At 38.0% G+C, this 23,221-nt stretch overlaps 1 protein-coding gene across 2 annotated transcripts in view; it reads left to right on the forward strand.

Annotated features, from left to right (window-relative positions):
• The window catches only part of SLC13A4 (solute carrier family 13 member 4), a 49,441-nt gene extending 27,044 nt beyond the window's left edge, over positions 1 to 22,397 (forward strand). For both annotated transcript variants that reach the window (XM_074193613.1, XM_074193614.1), the window contains exons 4-16: positions 93 to 271; positions 754 to 808; positions 1,348 to 1,387; positions 2,901 to 2,972; positions 4,736 to 4,920; positions 5,699 to 5,818; positions 9,032 to 9,133; positions 10,645 to 10,746; positions 13,361 to 13,458; positions 13,990 to 14,120; positions 15,469 to 15,630; positions 16,959 to 17,096; positions 20,641 to 22,397. In XM_074193613.1, coding sequence (XP_074049714.1) covers positions 93 to 271; positions 754 to 808; positions 1,348 to 1,387; positions 2,901 to 2,972; positions 4,736 to 4,920; positions 5,699 to 5,818; positions 9,032 to 9,133; positions 10,645 to 10,746; positions 13,361 to 13,458; positions 13,990 to 14,120; positions 15,469 to 15,630; positions 16,959 to 17,096; positions 20,641 to 20,778 — 1,522 coding nt within the window. In that variant the 3' untranslated portion in view covers positions 20,779 to 22,397. The remainder of the gene's footprint in view (positions 1 to 92; positions 272 to 753; positions 809 to 1,347; positions 1,388 to 2,900; positions 2,973 to 4,735; positions 4,921 to 5,698; positions 5,819 to 9,031; positions 9,134 to 10,644; positions 10,747 to 13,360; positions 13,459 to 13,989; positions 14,121 to 15,468; positions 15,631 to 16,958; positions 17,097 to 20,640) is intronic.
• The last annotated feature ends 824 nt before the right edge of the window (positions 22,398 to 23,221 follow it).

Raw genomic sequence — 23,221 nt, forward strand, 5'->3', positions numbered from 1 at the left:
TTCTAAGGTTCTACATTGCATTACAGTCCTCTTTCAGGGACCACGAGGCCCTGAAAAACATCTCAGTTTTCCTGTGGCCTTCTTCCTTCCAGGCTGCTGCTGTGCTTCATGTGCTGTACCACCCTTCTGTCCATGTGGCTCTCCAACACCTCCTCCACTGCCATGGTGATGCCGATTGTGGAGGCTGTGCTGCAGGAGTTGGTCAGTGCTGAAGAAGAACAGGTCATGGAGGCCCCTGACAACTCCAGCAGTGAAGAAACTGAGCCAATCAGTACAGTTTACTTGAGTTTTCCTAACCCTTTAGCACTCTCCTCTTCCCTATACAGCTCTTGGGTCTCCCCCCACCCCAATATCTCCCTACTCCTATGACTTACATACTTACCTAGATGGTTCTATTTTCCGGTCTTCCTCCTAAAATCCTGAGCACTTCCCATTGAGACTGTGAACTGCCAATTCCCATTTCTTCCTCCTGTGGCCACCACTACAAATTCCTCCTCCTCCCTCAAATATTGTGGACTATGTCCACAGTCCAATCCATTGCCCATCTATGTATGTTATTCCTGTGGGACTTCAGAGCAGAGAAGGAAAGAATGGCTATCCACCAAGACACTTGAAGAGTTAGGAAGGAATGATGATGAATATAACTGAAAGCTTCAAATACCTTCTCACCAAGCTCAGATCCTTAAAGAACTACTTATTGCTCTGTGTCACCTGAAGCCCCAAAAGATTCTTCTTCTTCCTCTCCAACTATAGATCTTGGTGAAAAAAATGGACCCTCTTCTCTGGAGCTCATTTTTGTCAATGAAGAGTGAGTACAACTATCTTCACCAGGAAGGGGGGCAAAGTTTCTGCCACCCTTTATATGACTCCTGGGCATTTTTCATATGCTATTTTATATTATACTCTTTGTGTTACTTATAGTTATCAAGAAGCAGCTAAATATAATAGAGAATTTGCCTTCAAGTCAGAAAGACTTCAATATTCTGACTATATGACCCTAAGCAAGTCATTTAACTTCTTTGGGTTCTAGTCAATTCTCTAAAACTGGAAAATTGCATTAACAGAGGAAGTTTCCTGTGCCAGTGAAATCACAGGTCCAATCCCCATCCCTAGTTATTTGTCCAGAGATAATATCCCTCCTATTAGCTACAAATTCATTAATAGCAGGAGCATTTATAGTCATTTCTGAACACAGTGCCTTTTACATAGTACTTACTTAAGGAATGTTTATTTTTTCAATTAAAAAATAATTATTTAGTGTAAAGAATAAATAGAAATTAGATCCCCTAAAATTCCATTACATCTAGTCCAGAGTCCTCCCTCATCTATTTTTTTGTTTTCTTCTAGCTCATCAACCCCAGATTTCCCTTCTCAGATGCAGGGCAAGGTACTGCTTTTTATTCTTTCTATATTCTGGGATCTGGCCAATGGGATAAAGCAAAGAGGGAGTGATGCTCATCCCCCTGGCCCTCAAGATCATCAACTTCTTCTATCTAAAGAAGGCAAAGAACCACTCAAAAATGGAGGGGTAGGGGAAAGCATCCAACTCTTGGCAAGTTTGTGACTATAGGGTCAATCTTGAATTATTTATAATAATAGACCCTACCTAAGAAATTACAAATATATTTAAAAGGGCAGCTAATTGGCACAGTGTGTGGGACCTGAAATCAGGAAGACTCATCTTCCTGAGTTCCAATCTGACCACAGACACTTACTAGCTATTTGTGATCCTAGGCACCTGTTTGCCACAGTTTTCCCATTTGTAAAATGAGATGAAGAAGGAAATGGCAAACTATACTAGTATTTCCTGCAAGAAAACCTCAAGTGGGGTTACAAAGAGTCAGATACAATTGAACAATACTTCATATTTTACAAACTTGAGTTAGGAAAGTTCAAATTTAAAATAAAGATACACTTAGGTATGGTGGCATTAATTATTTTAAAGAGAAAGTATTACTATTCCAAAAAGGATTTTCCATTTAAATATCATTAATAGGCATAAAAATAGTTTTAGTAGCCCTTTAAGCAGCAAGTTTCTCTATATTTAAAACTATTCCACTTACAAAACTTCACTATATTCAGAATTTTAAATTTTAACATAACACATATTATGTATATATATATATGTATATATATATATATATATATATATATATATATATATATAATACTATGAGTTTGAAGCAATTTAATTTATAACATGGATCCATCTGACAGTCTAGTCTATGGACTCCTAAGAATCATGGCTTTAAATGCAAAAGAAATGTGCTTACAAAGGAAACCTACTATATTGAACTACAGTTATTGATATATTATTAAAGAATGCTTACAAATACCAGGTTAAAGAACTCTGGGTTTATAGGATTTCTTTATTTTATTTCTTTATTTATTTGGTTTTTGTAAAGCAATGGGGTTAAGTGATTTTCCCAAAGTCACACAAGCAAGTATTAAGTGTCTAAGGCCAGATTTAAATTCAGGCCCTCCATCCACTGCACCACCTAGCTGCCCCCCAATTTTCTTTATTTTAAAGGGGGGGGAAAGAATGAAGTTTCTTTAGAGAAAATAAAATTACAAAAAATTAGGATCAGCAAGAGAGAGAATTGCTTTTTACCAGACTTCTAACTTGACCCAGAGGGAGTTTTGGAAATAACAACAGTATTTTTACAGTAGTAAAAATAATAACAGATTTATATAAGGTTTTAAAGTTACTAAAGTGTTTTTTTCTTAGCAAGATAGAGCAAGATGAAAGATGTGCAATTCTAGTCAAATGGTCACTTTCTTTGGCTTCTAACCCACTGATTCCACACAGTCAAACATCTTCCACACACATTTCAAGTGTAAGAGATGTAGTACCCTAAGACCTCATTTTCCTGGCAGGCTAACTGTTCTTGTTCCTACAGAACCTGAATGGAGTTCACATGATCCCCAACTCTATCAAGTCGGTGAAACCTCAGAGCAAGCGCTCACCTCAGGTAAGGGAATCCTATTTGATATATGAAGCATGTCTAAGAGCAAGTTGTCTTCCATGAAGGCCCCTATCCATGCAGACCATAGATCAAGTCTCGTACTACTTAGTGGTGTTATATTTGAGCCCTCTTTACCCAGATAGAAGAGGCTCACCCTTGTGTGCTGTAGAATAGAGAAACCTCTTCCTCACCCACATGAAGGCTTTGAAGGGTCAAATTTAGGTCCTTCCCTGAAACAAGTATATGGCACTGGCTCCAAGCAAGGTGGCCTAACTATTCCTTTACAATCTGACCCAATGATGGGCCGGGGCAGAGAGGGAAGGGAATGAAGAGAAAGGGAGAAGTGAGTTAGATTTGAATCTTCTCTGGACCAGGCTCTAGTCTAAAGATCAGGAGCCTTTGAAGTCTTAGAATCACCAACAGAAATAAATAATACCTATGGGAGCTACTGGTAGACCCAAAGTACAGACCAGGGAAGAAGGAAAAGAAAAAAAAAATAGAGAGGAAGAAAGGAAAAACAAAAGGAAGAAAAAGATACATATGGTAGAGAGGAATAATATATCATCAGCAAATGACTCAGGCAAATTCAGTAGGAATAAGGCCATAAGACAATGATGTCAAATTCAAATAGAAATAAAAGTTACTAAACTATACATTAGGAAAGATCCCTGGGGGAGCATATTTACTTAGAAAACTGCATCTCAGCATTATCTATATTCTATTATAGTTTTATTTATTTTGTTAACTATTCCCAACTACATTTTAATCTGTTCATACATACACACTGGAGAGTGTTACCAGGTGATGTTTGACACTTCTACAGTAAGTCACCTAGACCAACTCAAGAACCTCCCTCCCTTCTCTACATTCTATCTGGACCAAGAAGTACATTCTGATCAGAAGGCAGATTGGTTCTGCACTTCAAGAAATATTCCTTAGTATTCACCCTACAAGAATTTTTCTGACCTGAATTAATGGAATGGGTTTAATCTTGGTAGTTACTGCCCTCCAACTACATGTAGATGGCTTATAGACTTGTTCTGCTTGACCCCCTAGGGAAGAACTAGGAACAATAGGTGAAAATTATAGAAAGGCGGCTTTCAGCTTACCAGAAGTCTATTAGAATAGACTGAAAACAGAATGAGTTGTCTCTAGAAGTAATTTATTGACTATCACTGGAAGTTTCCCAATAGATGGTGAATCATAGTAATAATAACTCACATTTTACAGATTAAGAGATTGAGGCTGAGAGGCTAATTTACTTGCCCAGAGTCATAAGGCTAGTAAATCTAAGGTGAGATTTAAACCTAGATCTTCCTGACTCTAGGTCTACTACTCTATCCACTCTACCACTGGCTTTTATTGGTGAATATTTGTCAGGAAAATTGTAAGGAGATTCCTCCTGAAGTACAGGTTGGACAGTGTGGCCTCTCAAGTCCAGGGATTCTATGAATAGGGCAAGGATTGTGTCGTTCTATCTCTGTATTCCCAGTTTCTAGCATAGTACTTGCAGGTAACAGGTGTTTAATAACTAGTAGTAGTAGTAGTAGTAGTAGTAGTAGTAGTAGTAGTAGTAAAGTTATTGTGGTTGGTGATGGTGATAATAGTGGTGAAGAAGGTGATGGTGGTGATGAAGGTGGTAATAATGATGAAGGTAAAGGGCAAATATCTTTGCAGGAGTATGACCCTGGCACCCCATTACTTCTGATGCCCTCTATACCAGGCAGCCAAATCTGGGATGGAGGGGTACAGAACATTTCCTTTGGCAGGAACAGCTATTAGTCCTGCCCCCTGACCCTAGGAACCCGAAGCTGAGAAGCAAGTACAGATCCCAACACGATCATATGTTCTGCAAGTGTCTCTCCCTGAGCATATCTTATGCTGCCACCATTGGGGGCCTGACCACCATCATTGGCACATCCACCAGCCTCATCTTCCTAGAACACTTCAACAAGTAAGTCACATGGAATTTTATACAGGCAGAGACTGAGTAGAATAATGTCACCTTTGATTCCAAAGGCATAGATTAGGGTTCACCAGAGCAGGCCTGTAGCCTTTGATTACAAAACACTAGACTAGGTTGTGAACACCAATCCTTATAGAGAAGAAAAAAAAATTGATAGTAAAGTGTGGGTTCCTAGTGGTCAAGCAAAAGGGACATCTCAACCATCAGTAGCCCTAATTCAGAAGCCCAACTCTAAAACATCACAGGGGTCCATTTGGGCATTCTTTCTAAGTCAACATTCCTGAAAACTGAAACAGCCCAAAATAAAATTCTGAAATATATGAAATTGGTTTTTTTTTTAAATTTAGAAAGCTGGCCTTGGAATCTGGAAAGATTAACTTTTAAGTACAACTTCAGATTCTTGCTAATTATGTGACCCTGGGCACAGTTCTAAGCAATTCTTTAAGACTAAGTTAAGTCAATCTGCTTTGGTCAAGGGAATATCTTCCGTTGGAGCTCCTTGTACCAATGAAATCACAAGTCTAAGGAGAGAGAGACAGAGACAGAGACAGAGAGACAGAGAAAGAGAGGATTCAATAACTGTCCTTTATCTTGATTACTCAGGAGATTTTTTTACTTACTTCCTAGTTCCTACAAAGATCCTGAAGCGCTAAACTTGTTGTCTAAATGATTGGAAGATGCCAGTCTATAATTTAAGGCATCATCCCAATCATTTTTGTCTTTCAGAGCTTCACCATCTCAACTGACCCAACTCTTTCTTTTCCAGTCAGTACCCGAGTGCTGAGGTGGTGAACTTTGGGACCTGGTTCCTTTTTAGTTTTCCTATCTCCCTCATCATGCTAGTGGTGAGCTGGTTTTGGATGCATTGGCTGTTCTTGGGTTGCAAGTGAGTAGACTCATATTCAGAAGCCCTGTTAATCAAATCTCAAGTACAAAAGACTGGCATGGTTCCTCCGTGATAAGCACTAAGGAGAAGATGGCCACAGTCCTGTGTACTCCTGAGAAAGCTCATATTCCTCAAGGAAGAGACTTCTGACATCTCTAGTTTAAATAAAACTAAAAAAAAAAATACATTGGTTTGGGATCCAGGAATTCTCCATACTAGTCTCAACTATTTCATGAACTAAAATTATGGAGTCAATCTGCCAATAAATATTTATTAAAAAACACTAAGTTCTTTGCTAAGGATACTAAAAAAAGGTTTAAAAAAAAGGTTCTTTCCTCCAGGAAATGGGGAAGGCAATATGTGCAAATAACTGTGTACAAACAAATAATAAATTGGAAATAATCAACAGAGGGAAGGAGCTACTAGGAATAAGAAGATTCAAGATAGGTTTTCTATAGAAGGAATAAGAGGATGAGTCCCACTGTATTCTACTGTAGCTGGGAATCACATGGAGTTGACAACAAACTAAGACGGAAGGATTGATGAGGCAGAAAATGAGCAGAACAGAACAATCAGGATGGAGAAGGGAAACAAGTCCTGGTTTTATAAGGATTAGCTGAAGGAACTGGGGTTATTTGATCTAAAAAGATTCAGAAGGAACATAATAAACGTACTGGAATGAATGCCACTAGAAGAGAAATTAGACACAATCTGTTTGACCCCAGGCTTAGGCTGAGGAGCTGTAGGTGGAAGCTGCAAAGAGGCAACTAAAGGCTTGATATATGGAAAACTTTCTAACAATTAAAGATACCCAGAAGTGGAATGGTTAGCCTCAGGGGAACATGGGGGAGCTCTGGGCACTGGAAATTTTCTAACTGTTGTAGAACCATTTGTCTGGTATATTAAAGCAGAGATTCCTTTTGGGAGATGGGTTGATATTCTGTGAACCCTTACTACGGTAGCCAGGTGAGTCAGTGGATAGAGTACAAGACCTGGAATCATAAAGATCTGAATTCAAATATGCCTCAGACATTTCCTAGCTAAATGACCCTGGACAAATTACTTAACTTTATTTAGCTTGATTTCCTCATCTATAAAAAAAAAAAAATGATTTGGAGAAGGAAATGGAAAATCACTCCAGTATTTTTGCCAAGAAAACCCCAAAAGGGGTCACAAAGAATTGGACCTGACTGGAAATAATTAAGCTGCAACAATAACAATGAACCCTCACAATTTAAACTAAATTTAGTGGAAGTCAAATTAATTATGTGAATTGGAGATTCACATCTGAATACAGGTTAATGACTTTCAGAAAACATAAAGTAACTCCATGGCCCCAAATCCTTTCCTGATTAATGAACACATAAGTCATTTTAAATTAACAAATCCATTTGAATAATAACAATAATTGGCAATTTTACATTGATTTAAAGTTTGTAAAGTACTTTGCACATGCTATTTCATTTGATCTTCATAACAACCCTGTGAGGTAGAAACTATGATTCTCCCATTTTACAGATGAGGATTCTAAGGCAAAAAATGGTTAAGTGACTTGCCACAGGTCACAAAGCTAGAAAGCATTTGAGGCAAGATTTAGACTATTCTAAGGTCCATAAACATTTTGTTTTCCTTGTGCTCCCTGCAGTATTGTTTAACTTCATAAAAAGATAAAGCTCCAACCTAGGCCAAGTTATCATAAGTCCACAACATTAAAGTATAGAATGACATAGGGTATAGAGCACTGAATTTGATACAACACAATAATTAAGTGTGTGACCACAGGCAAGTCAATTCCTCTTTCTCAATTTCTTCATTTATAAACTGAGGACTAATATTTACAGTGCCTACTTCACTGGATTGCTGTAAGGGAAGCTCTCATGGGACTCCTTAAAGTGCTGTCCCCCAGAGATCAGGGGAAAAAAAGGGGAAAGGATCTATATGTACAAAAATATTTATAACAGCTCTTTTTATGGCAGCAGAGAATTGGAAATTGAAGGGCTGCCTATTAATTGGGGAATAGTTAAACAAATTGAGATATATGATTAGGACAGAATACTATTGTGCTACAAAAAGTAATAAGCAGAATGGTTTCAGAAAACTCTAGGAATATTTATATGAACTGATGCAAAGCAAAATGATCAGAACCAGGAGAACATTGTATACAGTAAAAGCAAGATTATGCTATAACCAACTGTGAATGACTTAACTACTCCAAAGGATCTAAAACTATTCTAAAGGACTTATGATGGTGGTGAGGTTTAAACTGATGCAGATTAAAGCATGCTTTTTTAAAATTTTATTATTCTTGTTTTCTTGATCTGCATTTTCTTTTGCAACATGGCTAATATGAAAATGTTTTTCAGGACTGCACATGTATAATCTATATCAGATTACCTGCCTTCTCAAATAATGGGGAGAGAAATGGTGAAAATTTGCAACTAAAAATTTCAAAGAAATATATTAAAAATATTTGTTTCCATGAAATTGAGAAAAAATAAAATAAAAATTATTTTTAAAAAAAGTCCATAAACTTGAATCAGAATTTTATAGTCATCAGAGCACCAGCATCCATGAAAGAAAGAAAACAGGGTGATTGATAATGGCCATTTATAATAACAGAAACTATTCACATTTCCATGTTATTTGATAGCTTAGAAAAAATGCATTCCTTACTTTTATATTCTGAGGTAGGAGATCAGAACATTATTAGCCTCAGTTTTGTAAGATGAAGAAACTAAGTCTCAGGGAGATGAAGTGCCTTGCCCAACCTTAGAGACTAGTAAGTGGCAGTAATTGATCCTAGGGCTAGTATTCTTTCCATTCCTCCAAGTTACCTATAGCATCACGGTACATCTCATATGCATAGATCTACCACCTCATATTGATAAACAAGGAAAACCAAACACCCTTCATAGTATGTTTACTTGGGTGGGGGTATGTAACATGAAGACAGGTGGGAACATTTGTGTTCCAAAATGTTTTGCAGTAATTGTGTTGCCTCTCTCTCGTTAGAATGTGAGCTGCCTTGTTTCTCCACTGCTTTACATACAGCAATAACTTAATAAGTACATTTTTATCCATTCTAATTCAATGATAAAGTGGGGCTAGGGAGGAGAGAATATATGGGAGAGAGGGAGAAACAAGCACCGGACTACAGAGATGTAGGGATTTGAAATCTGATTTCTCTTCTGACTTCTCTCTTCCCCTTCTCAGTTTTAAAGAAACCTGTTCCTTGAGTAAAAAGAAGAAGACAAAAAGAGAAGAGTTGTCAGAACGGAGGATTAAAGCAGAATATGAAAAACTGGGAGACATCAGGTAAAAATCAACCTTATCTCTTTTAGAAGATAACACATAAAAGAAGGTTTGGTTTTTTTGGTTTGGTTTTTGCGGCACTCAGGGTTGATTAGGTTAGAGTCCCATGGCTAGTAAGCGTCTGAAGTCAGATTTGAATTGAGGTGCTTTTGACTTCAGAGACTAGTACTGTACTACCCACCTAGCTGTCTCATTGTTGTTGTTCAGGCATTTTAGTCTCATTTGACTTTTCATGACTTTATTTGAGGTCTTCTTGGCAAATAAACTCAAATGTTGCCATTTCCTTCTCAAGCTCAGTTTACAGAGGAGGAAATTGAGACAAATAAGGTTAAATGCTTATAACTAGTAAGTGTTTGATACTAGTTTCAAACTAAGGTCCTCCCACTCTAGCTTGAACTCGGCTTTTCCTGACTCCAGGTTCAGAACTCTATCCACTGACCAAACCAACTGCCCAAAGCTGGTTCTTGAGAGTCTCTTAAATCCAAGGATTTTCCATTACTATCAGCCCAAGCATTCAAGAGACACTATTGAGCCATAATTCAGATGACCTCACTACCATTATCCCAAAAGCATTTCTCTAAATAAATTCCCATACCTGGTGACAGATAAGGGGTTGGAGAAAAGAGAACTCAAGAGAAAGGAAACTCAAACACCCTTATATAACACAAAGTATACCCTCAAAGGCACCATCTCGAATTATCCCTCTTTCCATTTTTACAGCACCTTTACTTTTGGACAGTGGAGATGACTTATCAGAGTAAAGTAGAAAGAATACTAGATTTAGGGGCAACTAGGTGGCACAGATAGAGGACAGAGCACTGGCCCTGGAGTCAGGAGGATGTGAGTTCAAATCCAGTCTCAGACACTTAATAATTACCTAGCTGTATGACCTTGGGCAAGTCACTTAACCCCACTGTCTTGTAAAAAACTTTTTAAAAAATTACTAGATTTAAAGTCATGGAACCTTTAACACCTAGCACCCAAGCCACCTAATACCCAAGTGCCATTTCAATTGTCTAGGACTCAGCTTCTTCATATTTAACCCAACCCTGGTCTAGATACCAGACTATTTGGTCTGAGGTCTCTTTTGTCTGTAAATCTATGCTTTTACTTTTATAGGCACAAAAAGACTTTTGTTTTGTATTAACTACATAAGGAAATATTTAATGCAGTCTTGCAAAAAGGTTCGAAGTATGTATCTTACCAATTCTTTCCACGTAACCAAAGTCATGGTTAGTGATGGTTCTTCTGTTGGTGGGGAACATATATATATATATATATATATATATGTATATATACATATATATACATATATATATATGGCTTGAAGTGATCAAATGTGAGTCATAGGATGTGGATTCAAACACATATATACCAGCTGTGTGACTTTAGGCAAATCTTTTAGCTGCTCAGAATCTCTATTTCTTAGGATGCTTTGCCAGAACCCAACAGTGGAAATGAGAGAATTAGAGGATTGAGGATCAGTCAGCAGATGTCTCCTTATTGTTTTCTAGCTACCCTGAAATGGTGACTGCATTTTTCTTCATTCTGATGACCCTCCTCTGGTTTACCCGAGAGCCTGGTTTTGTCCCTGGCTGGGATTCATTCTTTGAGAAGTAAGTAGTAGAACCTCCTTCTTTGTGACTGACTCCTCACAGTGCAATCTCTCATTCCCTTTCTTCTTTCTCCCTTCTTCCCCTTCTCCACTCTCCCTGTCCCCCACTCCCCAGAAGAACTGACGTAGAACTAACTTACTCCACCTTGAAATCTCAAGAGTTAAAAGACGCATTGATTCTCCCTATACCCTATAACCTTGCTGTTATATGAGAGAAAAAGACAAGGAGGGAAGGCAAGAGAATTATGAACCTTTTCCAAGAATTAAATTTTCCTCCTTCTCCCCACAAAAGAAGAATGCTGTTTAAAGTTTGGCCCTGAAGAAGAGGTGGGAAATTGCATCTCTCTCTCTCTCTCTCTCTCTCTCTGTTTCAAAAAATCCTGCTTTTATACTATTAGACATCTCTTCCATCAAGAAGAGCTGGGTATATTGCTGATCAGACTTTTTGCTCTCCTTAATCTAAGTTATGAGGGATGAATAAGAGAGGGTAAAGGAAGGATAGGAGAGAGGTTGATATAAAAAAGCAAACAAACAAAGTAACAATGAAAAGATAATTTTTATTACTTTTTATCTTTGTTGTGATTTAAAAAACCAAAATGGGCATATTCATGGACATCATAAAACAGAAAAAGACAATGGAGAAACGACTGGCTTTCTTTAATTGTATAATAAGTCCAAATTAAAGCTTTCTCAAGCATCCTGCTTGTCCTGCTTTCTTGTTGGGCCTTCTCCTAGTCTTTTCTCTCTATTTTAAAAAAGATACTTCAGGGACTGTCTTTCCTTTCTCTTCTTTTCCTTAAGATAAATTTTTTAACAAAGAAAAAAAGTTTTTCTCTCCCTAATCTAAAGTCTTCCTACTGCAATTTGCCAATTTCTTCTTATTCTGACCTTTTGGGAAGCTATGTTTGGAGGATACAGTGAATAATTTCTATTTCATATTCTGATAGGCTGGGAATAAGAGCTATAAGTATGTTTCCATGTTTTTAGATCTGGTGCCATCAGAATTTTTCCAGTCAGATGATACTGATTATTTTACTTGATGGTTTTATGGTCCTGTCTTGGCAGGGGGTTTTGCTTGGATTTTTTTTTGTTGGGGGGGTGAGGTAATTAGGATTAAGTGACTTGCCCAGGGTCACACAACTAATAAGTGTCTGAAGTTGGATTTGAACTCATGTTGACTCCAAGGTTGGTGCTCCATCCACTGCACCATCTAACTGCCCCCTACTTTGTCATTTTAAAGGGTAGATCCTAATTTTTTCAATTCAATAAACTAGTCAATGAAATTAAATGAGGTACCCCTGTAAACAGACACAATAATTACTATACACAGATGTATTGCTCTTTGATAGAAACCAACATTCTGAAAGAGGAACAACAGGGAATTTGATGATAGGGAATTTGAACCTGGAAATCCAGGTTCTACCTATGCTACTTTCATGTGGGAGCTTGGACACAAATCAATTAACTCCTCTCTGAGTCTCATGTATAATCTAGATTGTGAAAGTGTCCCAAAAGTTTTAGTTTTAAGTTTTTAAAACTTAAATTAAAATGTTAATAATATTAAAAATTTTAAATCAATCAAATCAAATTTTTAAAAAAATTAAAAACTTGAAAAGCTTAAAATACACTAAGACTTTTGGAACACTCCCTACTGGCACTACCTCCAGACAATTACATGAAAGGGCTTTGTAAGCATTAGATGTAATAAAATATAAACTGCCTTCATCAAGAAGGCCACTGTTTTCATTACTATTCTCCTACAAGGTGATGCTAGCACATAGTGTTCTCACCTTAACATTCATGCTCCAGTTTGAGGAAGCAGGTCTCTCTTTGCTCCCCAGTTAGGCTGTCACTTCCTGAGACCAACCTTCTCCCTTCTTGTCCTAAATGAATGACCCACACTGATTAAAAGAAAATCTGACTCCTTCACCTCCCATCCTCAACCTGGTCAGGGCTGAAAAGTTATGTTCTGCCTTCAAGATCGGTGGAACTCCACATTTCTGGAGACTATTACTATTGCTAGTCAAAACCTTCATAGTAGCTATTTCCAGGAAGAAGTCAAGTTTAAGATAGTTAAAAAGTGATCATCCAGACTTGCCTGGCAATCTGAAAAGAGAAGGAATTTCCTATTTCCCAAGATCATTCTTTTTTTGGAGGAGGAAGAAATAAATAGCTCTGCCCATCAGGAATTTTTTCCCCATATCAAGTAGAAATCATCTCAACAACTCCCATTCATTGCTTTTGTTCTCTGCTCCAAAGCATAAGAGAATTTATCCATTTCCCTTTTCTGTAAGATAGTCTTTCCAACATTTTCAGATAGCTATTGAGTTTCTCTCCCAATCCAAGGTTTCCCTTTTCCAGACTAAGCAAGACCTAAAGTTAAACTGAACTTCATACCAGATTTGGACTCAAAAGTCCTGAAATTAAATGCAATTTCAAACTTGTCCACTTGCTATTTATCTTCTCTGGGTCTCAGTTTCTTCTCCTGTAAAATAGATGAAATAATTTAAAATTTAAAGAAATCAAAGATATTAGCTTGACTCAATCAGTCTCTGGAGTAAACATCTACAATGTCCTATAGTGTCTTTGACATTCATATCTGGTTCTTTGCTTAGGAAAGGCTACCGTACAGATGCCACGGTTTCTGTCTTCCTTGGTTTCCTCCTCTTCCTAATCCCAGCTAAGAAACCCTGTTTTGGAAAAAAAGATAAAGGTAAGAGGACTAGGTCCTAAAGGCTAAAAAATAATCAAATAATACCTAATTCTGAAGTTTTCAAAGATAAACTGAAGCAGAAGAATAATAATGCCAAAGGACTACCTTGCATATTAATATAAATGAAAACAACACTGAAAGACAATTAAATTAGGACAAATTTTAGGTATCATTCATGGTCCCAAAAACAGAGGAAAAAAAATAAGTTTCCTCATCTCATTAGAGTTGGAGACTAGGGATAGGTATGTGAGCTGTCATATGTAGTTATTTTTTGTGTTGGGCTGGCTTACCTTTTTTCTGCGTTTCAAGGGAGGATTTAGTGAGGGGGAAGGTATATCAGGATATGGGATGTTAAAAAACCCATTATCAATAAACTGTTTTTAAAATCTTCAAAGAAAGCTTCTGCTTTCTTATGACCCTTTACTAAATATCAAAGTAGTCATACTGATTAGCAGATCCATTCAAATACTCATCTCCTCTAATGTGGCTCCTAGGTTTTAATATAGATTTTGTACCTTCATGAAACTTTAGATTCAGGAGAGAACAGAGAAGATGCAATGGAAATGGAACCTATCATTACATGGAAGGACTTCCAGAAGACTATGCCCTGGGAAATTGTCATCCTAGTGGGAGGAGGTTATGCTTTAGCATCTGGAAGCAAGGTAACAATTTTTTCTGGGTTTGATTTGTTGAAGATTTTTGTAGATGTTTAGTTAAATTGTATATACTAGTGTTGGGAGGGAAGATCTAACAGGTGATTTCTCAGAATTGAGAAAGAAAGATTAAGGGTCTACTCCACAGTGAATGAATTAATAGTTATTAAGAATCTACTCTGGGTTAGGCACTGTGATATGTCCTAAGGATACAAGACTGTCCTAATTTTGCCATCTATAGTCAAGCGTAATGAGTTTTTTCTGTCTCCCAGGTGACAGCCCATCAAATACTAAAGACAGGTGTCATATCCATCCTGAGTCTTCTTTTATCCAGGATAATGGTCTTCCATTTTTTCCACCAATTCTTGTAGAACACCATCTTGAAGTCTTCTATGACCATCCTGGACCCCCTCTGGATAATCTCTATCTTTATCAATTTCCTTCCTAAAATATGGTGCCAGAATTAACTATAATACTCCAGATGTACTCTAACCAGGACAGAATATAGCAGGCCTATAATCATCTTAATCCTGGGCATTGCATTTCTCTTATTACAGCCTAATCTGCTTTAACTTTTTTATCTTAAGCCACATTCACTTATTGACAGCATCATTTTCACACATGAAAATGCATCTTAAGAATTTCTCAGTCATAAGGATGATTTAATGATAAAAGCTAGAAATTACGTAGCACGGTGCTGTTATCTCTAATTTACAAATGAGGAAACTGAGGTTGACAGCAGTTAAGTGACTTTCCCAGGGTCACACAGTTAAATGTCTGCAACTGGATTTGAACTCAGATCTATCCTAACCCCAAGTCTAGAGTTCTTACCTACCACTTAATGATGATTTTGTCTTCCTTCTCGAAGACAATGACATCAGGGAGCTGATGCCATGACAAGCACATGAATTGGATATGAATGGAGGGAAGGGGCTGTGCTAAGTCACCAGCCTCACTTTCTACTCCAGAGCCATCTGGGTCCAGTGGCCAGATATGGATCAGGATGACTGGAGAAGGCCCTGGATGCAAGGAAATCATTAATTAAGTGACTTGCCCAAGGTCACAAAGCTAACATGTTCAAGAGTCTGAGGCTGGATTTGAACTCCCACCCTCTTGACTCCAAGGCCAGTGCTCTATCCACTGCACCACCTAGCTGCCCACTTAGCTGCCTCTGGAATGGAATTCTATTGCCATGGAAGGTGATGGAATGAAGGTGATGGAGTCAGTCCTGATCTGTATAAGGGCAGGAGTGCCCTATTTAATCTCTCAAAATCCCTTACAAGAGTCAAAATGAAGATTCCTGGTCATCTCTGGTATTTCCATCTCACTCTTACCCTGTTGCATCCCCTTCTCTCAGTCCTCTGGTCTGTCCACATGGATTGGGAACCAGATGTTATCCTTGAGCAGCCTCCCACCATGGGCAATCACCTTGCTAGCATGCATCTTGGTGTCTGTGGTCACTGAGTTCGTTAGCAACCCTGCCACCATCACCATCTTCCTGCCGATCCTCTGCAGCTTGGTGAGTAGAAACAGGGGGTAACCTCACTTCCCTAGTCAAATTGCCTCAAATCAATGGAAATGATAAAAAGGATGAGAGTCTATTTGCTTTCATCTTTGATTAATTCCTACAACCTTCTGAGTTTCACTCTGAGAATAGAGAAATAAGCTTAAATGATGGGAGAGAGGTCAATAGATAAACATTAGAAAGGCATGATTGCCCTGCCAGAATCCCCTTTCCAGAGTGAATGATTGAAATTGCATTTATTAAGTATATTGTGTGGAAAACATTATCTTCTATACTGAAGATACACATAGAAAAGCAAAACAGACCAGAAACTCATATTCCAACTGAAAAGACAACATTTTAAAGCAGTTTCATCTACAAATCGGATGGAAAAGGTAGGTGTCCTTAGGGCTAAACATCAAAGCAGATATTAATGCCTCTTCTTTTGTGTCATTTCCATTGATAAAACCACATTTTTTGAACAGCATAAGATGACAGCCAACAGTGTTAGGGAAGAAGTGGAGGGAATTTGCCCAGAAGTCCATTTATCCCAGTACAAATAAATCCAGGCCCTTGATCACCATAACCACTCTAATAAGAGTGTATAAGGCCAAGGGAAGAAGGAGCAGGTGAAAACTGAGTAACCCCAACCTCACTTAAGAGAGACCTTCTACCAGGTTCAACTCAAAAAAGATGGGGAAAAGGTTGCCTAGAAGTTTTGAAGGATTTGAAGTTAAGAAAATGATAGAAAAATGGTAGCCAAGTACTACATTCCACATAACTTGAGACTTGATGAAAAGAAGGCAAAAAAAAAAATCCCCTCTTTTTTTCCCTTTTCCACATCCCTTCCATTTGCTCTGACCTCTCTAGCCATTCCTTATCCTTTTTCTCTCCAGTATCCTGTTTTGCTCTCTTTCCCTTGGGCATGGTATTGGTAAAGTCAAGACAAGGGAGCCAAAATTCCATAATTGTCATCATCTTCCCTTAGAAGCTTCATATTGAGCATATTCAACTATCTGATGAATGTTGGTCACATTGATCACAAAGAAGACTCTGAGAAAGCCAATGACTTACATTCCATTCCTACTGGGGTAAAGATCTCAGAATAAATCGCTTATTGGGGATGTCTCAATAGCTTCAATATAAAACATCAAATGAAGAAAAATAGTCTTTGCAGGTGGTAACCTGACATTATAGTAGTGTTCTCCAAGAAGTAGCAGTTAACATTATAGTCATTTAGAACTTATTAAAAAAAAAACAAATACAACAAAATATGTGAATGGGGGAGAATAGGAAGTATCATATTGAACTTAATGCCTCTATTAATTCCCTCCTCTCCCTAGTCTGAAACACTTCATATTAACCCCCTCTACACTCTGATCCCTGTGACCATGTGCATCTCCTTCGCCGTTATGCTGCCAGTGGGCAATCCCCCAAATGCTATTGTCTTCAGCTACGGCCACTGCCAGATCAAAGACATGGTGAGTTATGGATACCTAAGACACCAGTAATTCTTTCTCCTGTTCAAGTCCATGAGAAATGAGCTTTTGCCCCCAAATCTCTCTCCTAAATTTTCCCAAATAATAATAATGCCTTAAAATTTCAGTTAGACATCTTCATCTTTAAAAGGGGAAAAAAGCTCTAATTGAGGTAGAATTAAGACAGTAGAACATCTTGAATTCATGATTTATGTGATTAAAGAAGGAACTAGGAATGTTTAGCCTATAAGCTTCAGAGGGGGGATTCCCAGGGGAAAGAGATATTAGATTTGTTCTTTTATCTTCAGAGAATATATACAGAAGCAACAGGTAGGCATTGCCAAGAGATAATGTTAAGAAAAACTTCCTAGCAATTAGTTCTGTCAAAAAGTAAACTAGATTGACTGCATTAGGAGATTGGTAAATTTCCCTTATTAAAGATCTTCAAGTCGAGACCAAATGGGTACTTGTTGGGTATGTCATAGTGGAGGTTCCTTTTGGTTGTGGGTTGGATTAGATGGTCTTTCTAACTCTGAATTGGTTCTGATTCGATGATCAGTTTATGGGCTATGTACTTGCACCTCTATTTCTCTACCAGGTAATCAGCCTAATAGCTGATCCTTCACAGAGAATTAAAAAAGGTTATAACAGCATAGATTTAGAGCTAGAAGACAGTTTAGAGGTCACCTAATCCAGTCTCTTCACTTTATAGATGAGTAAACTGAGGCCAAGAGAGTTTGAGTGACTGGCTTACTACTCACAAAAAGCAATGAAGTGCAGTCACACATGCAGGCACATCTACTACCTCCAAATTCAACATTCTTTTCCTTTAAATGCCTTTCATTAAAATTACCATCAAAGAACAGGCTACCAATGTCATCCTGTTCTGACTTTAGAAAAAGTAAAGTGATACCTGCAGAGTTCATTTCTTTCTTTGCCCAGGGTGAGGCCTTTCAGAAAGAGTGGCTAATAACTTTAATGAAACCTTAGGTAACTGTTTCTAAGACCTGAATACAGCTATCCCTTTTACATCATGGGGGTTAGAAGTATAGTGCTTCCAAGACTGGGAAAATTCATGTAAAATTTTTTGGCCCTCTCTTTGTATCAGAGAAGATATCCAAACTTTTTCTTTTTCTTTTATGGGGTGTTTACAGTTCCTTATTGTAATATTTGGGTTGTGTTTTTCTCTATTGTCTGCTGGCCTTTGTATGTCACCTGTGGCTTCCACAAAACTCCTCCCAAAATTCCCATTTAATTTCCTATATTGACACACAATATATTGAAACCACAATGGGGAAAGTCATAATGTGGAAGAGACAACTGTATATCATCATTTTTTTATTCATTTGTACCTTACCCACTGACAAAAAGAACAGGAATAATCTTGAGGTTTATAGTTTATTGTAGTTTGTAGATATTTGAATCCTGGCCAAATACCAACCATTTGAGAGAAGCAGAATCAGAAATCCTTGTCTAAGTTTCCAGTTTAGCCCTTCCCTAGCTGTGTGATCTTGGTCATTTCAATCTATGTAATAACTTCAGTTGTCAGATCTCTATCACAGACTCAGCACAAGTTCAGCATGCTAGCTCCTAGCTCCATGTATTCTCAAAGGGAAACATTCCCCAAAATATGGGGAATCTCCTCCTCATCTCTACCTTTCAGAATTCTTGCCTTTTTTGAAGGCCATTTCTTCCATGCAGCCTTCCCCTGAGCCCCTAGCTATAGTGTTCCTTCCTTCCCTCCCCCAGGATCCTTCGATCTCTATTTTGTCTTTATGTTCCCCATGCACACCCTTCTGCCCAAATACATAACCAACTTAAAGTCTTTGAGGGTAAAGGTTAGTTTAATTCTATCCTAATTGTCCAATTGTACAAGTTGCAGCACTGAATGAAGCCACTATATGAAGAAGCATCTGTGTCCTCAGCACAGAAATATCCCTGTGTGGAGATTCCCTCTACCAAATGACAATATAGATAATAGCTAACAATAAAATAGTATGTTAAGGTTTGCAGAGTACTTTACTTGTTATTTCATTACTATTCCTATTTTACAGTGGAGGACTCCAAGTCTGAAAGAGGTTAATTAATCCTAGCATCACACAGCTAATGTTTGAGGCAGGATTCAAACTCAGCTCTTGGCAAGTCACTTAACCCTATTTGCTTCAGTTTGTATTTGTAAAATGATCTAAAGGAAAGGACAAACCACTATAGCATCTTTGCCACAAATGAGGTCATGAAGAGTCAGACACCCCTGAAACAACAACCTAGAGATGAATAAATATTGAATCATGTTGAATCTATTGCCTGTTCTTGTGAAGATGAAACAAAATTATGAAAGCTTCATATATTTTTAAAAATTGTAAAAATGTGTCAACAAAAAGCAGCACGGTATCATGAGCTAACCTAGAAATCAGAAAGACTAAAACTAAGTTCCATCTCTCATACAGGCTAGTGGGACCCTGGACAAGTCACTTTGAGTGCTTTAGCTAACTCTCTACAGCTGTGAGTTGCCAAAAAGACAATGCCCTACATTGGTAGAGGAATTTCCTTACTAGGTATGCCCTTTACCTATTCCCAAAGATACTATTACCTATACATTTAATGATAGGAGTGCCCAGTGGCCTCTCTCACCTCACTGCCTGGCACAAGTATTCTTTTTTCTTTTTTTTTAGTTTCTATAAGGCAATGGGGTTAAGTGATTTGCCCAAGGTCACACAGCTAGGCAATTATTAAGTATCTGAAGTCAGATTAAACTCAGGTCCTCCTGACTCCAGGGCCAATGCTCTAGCCACTGCACATGTATTCTCAAACTGACCATCTGCTTTTTCAGAATTTTATTCTGGTATCAAAGCAAAGATTCTTTCTGCCCTATGATTTGGACAAGCAGACCTTTACACTAAGGATGACAAAGAACCAGAATGATTAATAACTCCCTAGCCGAGGCTAGGGTACAGTAGGGAGAGGTTTTCCCTCCGACCAGTCATTTGTTTGAAAAAATTTCCTAGCACACACTTTTTCCTTGCAGTTTTTCCAAGTAGGTGCCAGACTAAAAAATCTGTTTTGTGTATACTCTTTGTAAGCTTGGCAACTCCCCTGGGTGGGGTAATGGTCATGCTTACTGTACTCAACTTTCCATGCTGCTCCCATCACATCTGTCACACTCTACACATAGTTCTGCTCAGTGCAGAGCATCAATTATATAGGTAAAGATAGCTTAGGAAGAGAAGTCCCACACAGGTCCTCCCTCTTATGTTCATCTCCAACAGGAAGGGCTAAGGGGAAAGAAGATAGAGGTAATCTCCACTGACAGAAGCTCTATAATGTAGATAAAACTGACATTGTTCACCTTCTTCTAATCCTAACTCCTAAGAAACTTCCCTTCCTTTCTCACCATTCCAGAATTACTTTGCAAAACTAGAACACAGGGCCAACAAGAACATTTAAGAGTGATGAAAGGAAGCTGTAAGGTAGAGTTGAAGGCTACAAGGGCAGAATGTCTTCCCATTTAGCAAAGTAGCTGGAATATATATTGGTTTGTTTCCTATAGGTAAAAGCCGGCTTAGGTGTCAATGTAATTGGACTGGTGGTAGTGATGGTGGCTATCAACACGTGGGGGATTAACCTCTTCCAACTGGACACCTTTCCATCCTGGGCCAAGGTCAGTAACATCACTCAGCAGGCCTAGCACATGTGGACAAACTCACCAAATCAAAGACAGTCAGTGCAGGGAGAGTCCAAATGGCAAGTAAGGATATTGATATGTACACCCAACCGGGAGCCAAGCAACCTGAAGCATTCCTCTCTTCTGAAGCATTCCTCTCTTCGAAGGCCAGTCACATGTGAGATGGAAGAATAATGAAGCAACTGGAAGGACAGACATTCTGATTTTCCATTGACTTCTTTCCTGCCCTTCTAAAGAGTGGTCACTAAGAAAATTATGAATTTTTCTCATTCCTTTCTATCCATTGGCTTTAAATATTCTTCTTAAAACAGAGATGTGGTTTTTATGTAGGGCCCTTCTGGAAGAAAGGAATTTCTCACTTTCCAAAGCCAGAAAATCTGAGAAAGGTTACATACAGTCTTGCCTGTGCAAACCTGCCTTGTATTTTAAAAGCAATATCTCATTGCAGCCCTGAAGCTGAGTTCTCTTCCTACAAAGGGCTGACTTGGACCCCGCCCCTCACCAGAAAATTGGGGATGGGGAGTTAAATTGCCAGGTAGATAAGCGCAGAAGGTAAAACCATACTGGTTGGAACAATTCTGAATATCTCTCCCAAATGCAAGATGATTGTCCTAACTCCTGACAAGCTAAAACTCTATTACAATTTCTTTCTACCTGGATTATCTTTGTTATCAGTTGCATTTCTCTCTAGAGACATTGAGGTAAAAAAGAATGCTTCCCTTTTCCAATAGGCTTATTCAGTTTTCTATCTCAAAGTGAAGAAAGAGTGCTCAGAAATAAGATTTAGAGCTGGGAGGGACCTTAGAAATCTAGTCCAGCCCTCTCATTTTACAGATAAGGAAACTGGAAATTAAGGTCCATAGAATTAGACTCTCTTACTGTCACACAAGCAGTAGAGGCAAAACTGGAATTTTGATTCTGATTCCTAACTCAGCATTTCACTATGCCAAGCTGGCAGAGGGAGAAAAACTAAAGGGCAAAGAGATTGGCATCCCTCTCTCTTAGTTGCCTCTAGCTTCCTGATACCACAAGAACCTTCTCAATGAGTAGGGAGAGGAAAAAAAAATTTTATGACTATTTTATCAGAGATAAAAATTATATATAAGCCAATAAAGCTGCTTTAAAATGCATTATTTTACTCTATTTGGTCCCACACTGACTAGAAGGGACCATAGAAAACTATGAAGAAACTGAAGCTTTTATCATTTCCAAAGACCCTTAGTAATAGCTAATACTAAGTGGGTGTTAGAAATTATAGACTGATGAGGAATCAGTCATCCCTTCAAACCAGTAAGATCCTATAGGACACAAATGATCCTCCTATCTTTTTATTTTCCCTAGTGCTTAGCAGGAATCCAGTAAATGATTGTAGCCAATGAATATTCAAAAAAAAACTATTTCAGAATACAAGTTTTTCATCAACTCAATGAGAACTAGCCCACTTCTTCCATTTTAGGTGTTCTGCATGACAAATGAATGCTCATTATTCCTGTAGCAAACCAGCATTGCTATTTCTAATCACTGAAGTGTTAGTGTTATTTGTTAAATGTCTTTGAAAGAATCCCTTGTAGTTATCTATACCTATTTTCATTGGGTTTTAGTATGTTTGACTTCTCCATGAATAACCCAAATAAAATCAATTATTTAGCTTTTCTGGATTGTAAAGATTCTTTTACTATCTGATTTTAACATTCCATATTATTCATATTTCTATAGAGTTTTAAGGATTTTAGAAGAGATCATTTGAATTGAGGGTAGTGGAAGGGGAAGAAAATACATGTGCAAAGTAGAAACTAGGCCTGTGAGAATAGAATTGCTCTTCCTGACATCAATTGAAGCCAACCATGTCCTGCCATACAAAATCACCTATTCTAATATTCTAATGTTGGGAAATACATGGTTACTGAACAATAATTTCTAAATATGAACAACAGTTGGTAGTATCATTACCTATCTACTCCTTTTCCATAAGGTATGACTCTTGCCAAGCTCCCAAGATAAGCTATTCTTTCTAAATTCAGATTTTTAGACACGGGAAGGACATAAAATTGAGCTAGAAAGGACCTATGGAGTATAGCCCAACCCCCTCCTTTCACAGATGAAAAACCAAAGCCCCAAGAGTTCAAGTTATTGCACCAGGGGATATAACTGCATTCTACACCATGCCATCCTAACTCCTGTCTTCTTATTTGATGACTTAGGAAGTAGAGACGAAAGGTGGTGACAGAATTTGCCCAAGGTTACAGAGTGAATTAGTGGCAGTATTGAGACTATGAGTACTTAGGTCTCTGAACTCCTGCCATGACATTTCTTCAGTTCTTAGATATACCTTCGCGGTGTTGAAGGTATTCAATATTTTGATAATTGACTACACAATTGTGTTTCTCAGACTTAGAAGATGTAACCTGAGTTTGAGAATCTACATAAACTCCCTTTTAAGGCTCAA

This window comes from Macrotis lagotis, chromosome 7 (genome assembly GCF_037893015.1).
Source record: "Macrotis lagotis isolate mMagLag1 chromosome 7, bilby.v1.9.chrom.fasta, whole genome shotgun sequence".
Classification (NCBI taxonomy): Eukaryota; Metazoa; Chordata; class Mammalia; order Peramelemorphia; family Peramelidae; genus Macrotis; species Macrotis lagotis.